Source organism: Zerene cesonia, chromosome 25, assembly GCF_012273895.1.
Source record: "Zerene cesonia ecotype Mississippi chromosome 25, Zerene_cesonia_1.1, whole genome shotgun sequence".
NCBI lineage: Eukaryota > Metazoa > Arthropoda > Insecta > Lepidoptera > Pieridae > Zerene > Zerene cesonia.
This window is the reverse complement of record NC_052126.1, coordinates 6,068,863-6,077,676: the sequence shown is the minus strand read 5'-3', so window position 1 is coordinate 6,077,676 and position 8,814 is coordinate 6,068,863. Positions and strand designations below refer to the sequence as shown.

General features: G+C 35.6%; 1 protein-coding gene across 1 annotated transcript in view; it reads right to left on the bottom strand.

The window, feature by feature from the left end:
- Positions 1–3,487: 3,487 nt before the first annotated feature.
- The window catches only part of LOC119836709 (ovochymase-2-like), a 16,843-nt gene continuing 11,516 nt past the window's right edge, over positions 3,488–8,814 (bottom strand). Inside the window, exons 3-6 of the mRNA XM_038362136.1 lie at positions 6,303–6,400; positions 5,618–5,758; positions 4,690–4,795; positions 3,488–3,673 (exon numbers count right to left, since the gene is read on the bottom strand). Of these exons, the coding sequence (XP_038218064.1) occupies positions 3,504–3,673; positions 4,690–4,795; positions 5,618–5,758; positions 6,303–6,400 (515 nt within the window). The 3' untranslated portion in view covers positions 3,488–3,503. The remainder of the gene's footprint in view (positions 3,674–4,689; positions 4,796–5,617; positions 5,759–6,302; positions 6,401–8,814) is intronic.

The window sequence follows — 8,814 nt, the reverse complement described above, 5'->3', positions numbered from 1 at the left end:
GTAATAAATGTTATTTGCAGTTAACAATTTTCTTTTTTCTTTATTACAATATTTATGGCAAGACTAGGTATTTATATACTGGGTGAATTCATTTACGTTCTGTTCAGTACATGGTTCTAGGATTTCATTTTAAAGTATCAATTTTTTTAATTGCATTTTAGTGTAAAAACTTTTCTTTTTTAGTAGTTAACCAAAAAAAAAAAAAGGTATGACGTGCTCAGTATGAAAATATCCGTGAAATTTCTATCGTAAAAATTACAAAAAAAGAACGGGCTAGCAGATATAGATGGTACATTAAATATATTTACTGGCTTGTCCGTAAAAATACGAGATATTTATGTTTATATAATTATTCTCAAACTCATATATTTGTTTTCATATTAAATCACATTATAAACCATCGAATTGACAGCCTCTCCGTACGCTACTTAACCTTAGTTATAAAGACAATGTCTTATCTACTAATAAATCCATTAGTATTCAATGATCTTAATATGCAGTGTGTTCCTCATTGGGAGTGTGCCCAGCATACAAATTGCTTCGTAGATTTGTTAGTGACCTAGCATGTAATGTAATAACTGATGTCGGATTACTGGTCGTGCCTAACTTCATGAATATTGGAGAAAATTCTGAATACCTTCTTAATATAAACTCAAAAGAAACTATGCCTGTTCCTGGCTCTTCACGCATAGAACACTGATTAGATTTTCATGGAATTCGGTTCAAACTTACACTTCGACACTAGTTAGTGTCAATCCTGGACTTTTTCAATTACGTCAGAGGCTTCAGAGGCAGAGGCAGATGTTAATCTGAGCCAGCACTGCTTTATAAATTGTGAAAACAAAACTAGCTGTTTCCGGCAGCTTCGCGTGGTCAGAATTAATTTTCATGGTACAAACTTTCATCCCCTACTTTATTACCTGAGGGTAGAATTTATCAAAGTCCTTTCTCAGCTGATACTTCTATAATAGTGGCTATTGACTATGCCAAATTTCAGCCCGTTCGGTACAGTAGTTTGGGCTGTGCGTTATTAGATCATTCAGTCAGTCGTTTTGTGTTTTTCATATTAAGCTGAATTAAGATAATATTTGTGAAAAGTACGTACGATTTGTTCTAATAAAATACTTTGAAGGAGGTTATGAAATAATGTATATTGTTTTTCCCTAACTATTTGTTCAACAGCTAAACTGACGTGGCTTGTTACGCAAAACAAATGGGGTTGTTAGAAGGTCATAAATATTATAATTTACAATATTACGTCAATCAAATATCATTTTCCTTGGTCTAGTCTAGTCTAGGTAGATGGAAAAAGGCATCACATTTTTAGGTATATTATAGGTATGTAAGTATGTTTGCATGTACATGTTATTTATTGGTGTCAGAAGAAAATATGACCTAACGAAATTTATATCTATACTTAATAATATTAAGCTAAATTGCATGTTTGTTTGAGCGCACTATCTCAGGAACTATTGGACCGATTTCAAGTTTTTTTTTTTACTGTTGATAATATATGTGATCTTTGAATTTTATTGGTTATACATATACCACGGACGGATTTTTGCGTGTGAAACCGGTGTGGACCACTAGTTTATAAAAACATTTATTATAGGCACAGATAACTACTAATAGTTATAGGTAATGTACGTAAGTCACCGTGACGTAACGATAACGCAACGTTACGGTAACGTAACGTAACGGTAACGTAACGTACGCACCAGTTATAGATAAACACAGAGTCAGCATAAATCAGTTGCGAGTGTGAGTCACGCTGTCTAAACGACAATGTTATTAAATTACATATTCCTCGCGTAATGGCGTGCTATCGCGGAAAATGCAATACTTCGTAGTAATATGCCCGTCCTAGGATATCTGTCAAGCGCTAGGGTCCCTACTGGTGGATCTCGAAATAAAATTATTATTTATTAATGAGATCTTTTTTAAACAAGATCACGAGGTGGGTTTTCGATGTTTATTCTCTCGATTGATATATCGATCGATGTCTATTTCTTTATTACAATTAGTTAATTAGATGTTTCTTTTAAACTACATAAATCCTGCTAATATAATAAACGCAAAAGTTTATGTTGTCTGTCAGATTATGGTCTGAATTAGCACCATGTATATTAATAACTAATTTAGTGATAAATCGGTTGCCTAGGACGGTGAAACTTTTTTATATGCCAGTGAAGTTTTCAAGCAGAACCACTGGACCGATTTCAAAACTTCATTCACCATTAGAAAGCTGCACTTCACTGAGTGATATAGGCTATATGTATGCTACGTGCGAAGCCGGGGCAAATAGCTAGTCATTTATAATCCTACCCAGTATAACATCAATCCACTAATATATACAATAGGCGAGCATTTATGAAAAATGTTTCGAATTTTGTGAAGGACCGTGTTTTATCGACTTCCACGTCCACATTCGAATCGAGTACACAGTGAGTTTTCATAGTAAGTCAGCAAGTGCTATTATTATGCATACCGCGCGATTTGCCTGCACTTGCTTAGCCGTTCGACCTTCGTATTTACATACAAATGAATTTCCGACGATGCCCGTCTCGCGTCAGACGTTTGATATGATTTATGTGAAATATTATATCATTCCTACTAATCCCTAATAATATTATAAATGCGAAAGTAACTCTGTCTGTCTGTCTATTACGCTTTCACGCCTAAACCACAGCACTGATTTTGATAAAAAACTGAACTTGGGAAAGGACATAGGATACTTTTTATCGCGAAAAAAGGGTTGAAAGAGGGGATGAAAGTTTATATGGAAGTTCGTTATAGTCAAACCGATTTTGATGAAACTTAGTATAAAGATGGAGCTAAACGTGGGAAATGACAAACCATACTTTTTAATGCGAAGAAAATACTCCTTACCATGTCGCGCGATATAAACTAATTCTACGCGGGCGAAGCCGCGGGCGAAAAGCTAGTGTGATAAATGCGACAGTAGGTAACTCAGTCTGTCTCTTCTTCATACTCAAAACACTGGACCAATTAAGGTTTAAACTTGGTACAAAGTAAATTCGACATCTGAGGTAAGACAGGGTTTTAATCACGAAATTAAAAAATCGAAGGAAACGGTAAATATGTAGATTTTAATATCGAATTGAATCTTACAATGACAAGAGTAGTAAATTGATTAACTCAATAAAAATTTTAAAAGAGTTCTAGTCAAATTATATGATAGCAATAGATAAATGAGTGTTTAGCAATCCTCTTTTTTTTTTCAAAATTTTCACATTTTATCTTGTTTAATAAGTATTACAAATAAAAAATAAACAATGAGGTCCGTTTCCTTTAACTCATCCTTCCCAGTTTCCCAGGAAGGGAAGGGCCTTTCTTTAATTACCACTTTCCCCTTCAAAATTGGGCAGCACATTCGCAAAGACACTACCTCTACAAATGTTCATGGGCGGTGGTGATAGGCGAACCACCAGATCAGTTGCCCACTTATGGCATAAAAAAAAACAAAGAAAATAAACTATTTATTACAAATATTCTTTTATCCAATCAATATAAGCGTACAAAGGCGTAAAATGGACAGGGGCATGTATGCACATAGCACGATCTTCGACCTCGGTACTCCGTATACCTCTGAGGTACCACCCGTTGCGTTTCGCGGCGAATATACCCCCAAAACTGGGACAATGGGTTATATCTGAAAAGTAGAAAGGGACAATATAGTAATTTTGTTTTGGAAATTAAAAACTTTTTAACGGATTTTAATATTCGCGTAAAATCAAACACATGAAATTACTATAATTTTGTTTTCATTTAAAAACTGTTATTTATCTGACGTCTCAAAAGTGAATGATGATTTCCCATTGACTGTGTTTTTTTCGGTTTTGTTTATCGATAACTCTGTGTATTTTAAACCGATTGACGACCTATTTAAGTGACATACTTATACGCTCTTTTATATATTAATAGCGCCCCGCGGTTTGTCTATATGTTATTCCAGTTGTCCAACTGTCTACGTATCAAATTTCATAGCAATCGGTTCAGTAGTTTTTGCGTGAAAGAGCAACAAACATACACACATCTTTCATCTTTAAGTCATTAACAGCAACTTAATTCCGCTCGCTTTTTGAGGTCCCAATGTCTTAATTATTTATTATACAATTATATGTTTTGTCTTAATTATGTAGATCTTAATGGGTGCTATGCGGTTTTAGAAGAGGTTTATCATGAAAAAGTTTATAAACACACCTGCCATTTACTATTTAGCTTGATTGCGTTCAAATCACACTATCACTTTAATATAATAATTGTGAAAGCTTGTTCGTTTGGAAGTTTATCCGTCAATTACGTTGAAACTACTGAACGGATTTTGATACAATTTGATATACAGACAGGGTATGAGCTGACTTGGGTGATAGGATAGTTTTAGCCTCCTATGAGGGTTCAGGCCATAATCCACCCGCACTTGGCTAGGGTTGGCAGATGTCACATGTCGTCGAACTTTTGATTCTCGGACATGCCGGTTTCCTCTCGATCTTTTCCTTCGCCGTTTTAAGCAGTGGTGATGTTATCAACATGTGCAGATAAATTGAAAAATCAATTTATTTCCTGCACGCTCACCCGGTCTCGAACCCCGACTTATCGATTTTTTGAAGTCCGAGGTTCTCACCACTGAGCCACCACTGCTTGTTCAAAAAAATCTTATGTTCTTACCATTTCTATAAACTCCGCAAACACTGCTTGTTGTGGAACATTCTTCACTCATCTCTTTATAAAAACCAATAGTTGTTAAGTTGCCAGTAATCGCCCATCCGGTCGTCTAGAAACATAAAGGTTTCATCACTTGCTGATAAAGTCAATAGCCTATTGACACTTATGTTTTATATAATCATACATTATTAAGCAATTAAAACCTGATAAACCCAAGTAAGAATGTATGGATGTTTGTTTCACGTAAAAACCACTGGACGGAATTTGATGATACTTAGCAGTGATATAGCTTATGTATCAGAATTACACATAAGCATATATACTTGCTTAAGTCCGCGGCTTTGTCCGCGGCAAATCAACTGAACAGAACGATCGAGGGAATATATTATTAATTAACATTAGCAATGATTGGGTGATAAGTTTCAATTAATTGATGTAATTATTGCTCGTTTATTTAATACTAGCTGAGCCCCGCGGTTTCACCCGCGTAAGTTTCTATGCCGTAGGAATATCGGGAAAAAAGTTTACCGTACCAAATTTCATTGCAATCAGTTCAGTAGTATTTGCGTGAAAGAGTAACAAACACACACACATCCTTACAAACTTTCGCATTTATAATATTAGTAGGATAGGATTATTCGCTCGTGGTACAAACAGCCTACAGCACTCAGTGATCACGTACATATTAAATGGTGAAAGAACTTTTTTAATCGGTAGAAGATTTCCTGAGGTAAGCGCGATCAAACAAACAAACAAACTCTTCCGATTTATCTGTTAAAAAGTTGCTTTCGTGTATGTGTTATTAAATGGTTTATTTAATCTTATTTCCAAGGAAATCACTGATTTCTATCGAACATCGATTCCAATATTTATTTTATTTAACGCAAAAATGCTTTCCATTGCTTCTGGATAATAACGTAAGTCGTTTTACCAGAGCATCAGTGTATGTATCACCGTCGTCCAAACAAGCAATGGATATCGTGTCTGATATTTCGATCGCATCTTCCGTCTTCAGAATCGCTAGATCGTCGCTCGTGTTTGAGAAGTTCTGATGTTTAATCACTTCTTTTATCTGAAATAAGAAAAAAATGTGTTTAGTATTTTCTTGTGTTTGATTTTACGCGAGTATTATACGTTTAGAAATTAAAAAAACTTTATAACGGATTTTAAAAGCGATTTATTAATTATTCTACTCACCCGACGTTTCGAACACTTGACAGCGAGCATGGTCACAGGGAGTCTGGTCTCCGTCTCCCCGTGAAATCCGTTTAAAGAATCGAGTTATAAATGTTTATTTCTATCAATTCGACTGTAAAAATTAAAGATTTTTAAACGGATTTTAAACGCGATTTATTCATTATATTAGTACACAGTCTCCCTGTGACCACGCTCGCTGTAAAGTGTTCGAAACGTCTGGTTAATAATATAATGAAAAATCGCGTTTAAAATTCGTTAAAAGTCTTTAATTTCTAAATGTATAATACTCGCGTAAAATCAAACACAAGTTAATACTAATTCGATTGTATTTTTATATGTTTGTCACACCATTAACATCGACATAGAAAATAGTACAGTCCGGTTGAGAACCAATTTTATAATTACGGCAGAAGAATCACCTTAGTCATCTTTTCCGAATCCTGTATCAGTTGCAGCGATGTCTTCCCCAGTATTACGATGATGTCCTCAGCGCTGGTGGAGTTAACACAACTTGCAGCTGGAACAAATCATAGTAGCTTGTTGATCATATAAAATTACTAGCTGCACACCCCGACTCTGTCCGAGAAGTCATTTATCGTAAGTGAAATAATATAAACTACTAGGCGGTATCTCCCGCGTAAGTTCGTGTCCCGTAGGAATATCGGGATAAAAGTTACCTATGTTGTCCAGTTGTACAGCTATCTACGTACCAAATTTCATTGCAATCGGTTCAGTAGTTTTTTGCGTGAAAGAGTAACAAACAATTATAAGTTTCGCAATTATAATATTAGTTGGAAGGATAGGATCCTATCTTTTACGTAGGATCAGACTGCTTATAATGTTCAAATTTGATTCAAAATTTTTTATAGTTTCACCTGATTTTTTTTTTGTAATGGACACTAGACTCGATTTCTACTGACTTATACGAACAAAGTCCAATTAACATCGCTGATGACACAATAGTTTCATGAGTTTATCTTAATATCCTTAATGGGGTTACCAGGATTAAATAATTTCCATACGTATACTCTGTACAAGAGCAAGTGAGACACTATAATAGATTCATTAAAGCATGTTTTTTTCGTCTATATTGAAGTGATACTTCTTTAGAATCGTTGTAATTTCAAACCTGATGCAACGGAAAAAACGACAGGTAAGAGACACAAATAAAAAAATGTGCAGAATGAAGCCGGCAAAGAATGAGACAGAAATATACATACTATTTTATATTTTATATATATTCATCTCATTCTTTTGTCGATTTACTGAAGTTTCACTTCTATCGTGTGTGAATCGCACACACACCTTTTTTATTATAACATAAACAATTATATAATGCTAAGTCAAATATATATGTCAGCTCAGGCTGGAATATAGGGCTCAGTGGGCTGGTTATGTGTTCCACATTGGGCGTCGTGGGTAACTTCGAGCATCAAAAGACACAAACGGAATTTCACACTTTTATTCAAACTCACAATAATTATTAAAAATCACAAATTCACTTCACTGTACTTTATATAGCAAAATTATATCGGGACTCGAACAGACACGTCCGCTCGGCACGAGCTCCAATACTTGAATGCCCGCACGCTGCTACGGCCATGTCCAAGCGCAACTCGTGAGTCATGCACTTGCGTTCGTTAATATCTAAGAGGGTACTCCGACACGGCCATCTCTGATGTTCACACGTCCTCGTGTGTGGTATCTGCAAATACATGATGCACACAATATCCTGCTCGGTCATACTGATTCTTCCTGAACATAACCCTTTTAGGTTGTTAATAAAACAATAAAAAAAAAAACAACTTAGCTATCAATCAGCTTACATCGTACATACTAGAGTAATCATCCCTATTAAAACAAAAAGCTACATTTGGTCAATCAGTGCCGCTCCAACGACTCATCTCTTTTTCGCACCAACGGAAACAAAGATAGCTTTAAACGTCGCTACAACGACTCATCTTGTTAACCTACCAACGAAAACAAGGTTAATTTTTAATGTAGTCACTACAACGACTCATCTTGTTAACGCACCAACGAAAACAAGGTTATTTTTAATATAGTCGCTACAACGACTCGTCTTGTTAACGCACCAACGAAAACAAGGTTATTTTTAATATAGTCGCTACAACGACTCGTCTTGTTAACGCACCAACGAAAACAAGGTACATTTTTAATATAGTCGCTACAACGACTCATCTTGTTAACGCACCAACGAAAACAAGGTAAATTTTTAATATAGTCGCTACAACGACTCATCTTGTTAACGCACCAACGAAAACAAGGATAACTTTGAATATCGTCGCTACAACGACTCACGTTGCTTTCGCACTAACGAAAACAGAATATCGTCGCCACAATGACACATCTCGTTAGCACACCAACGTTACGACGATAACAGCTACTTCACCTACAGCCATTCAGCAAACTGCACCACAATACATCACAAAACATTCTGCTTCTTCGTTTTCATTTTGTCTTCGGTTTTGAGATTCTGCAAGTGATGCAGCTATCAACGAACTTACGTACGAACTTTGTCATGCACGTCCTGCCGTTCGTTCAAACCAAGACGATATGGACGACGCTGGACAATCTTCGTAATGTCGATTAATCGTATTTCTAGATGACCTGTATTGATCCGCGACGAAGCTACACCATGGGAAAAAGTCAACAGACTTCAACTCAGGTGGCAAATCAGTATCAACGCATTTAAGATCAAAACAATTTTTCGTACTAGACCTGCTACAAATTAAAACATTATTAGCGATAAAATTACACATTCGGATGACACAATCGCATAAAACCTTGTGTAAAAATTTCCCTACCTACTAAGATGTCATTACTTAGATAATAATTAGTCACAACATGAAATATAATCGCCTATTTTAACTCGTGATAAAACTTGCAATGAACTCTCTTCACTATGTTGAC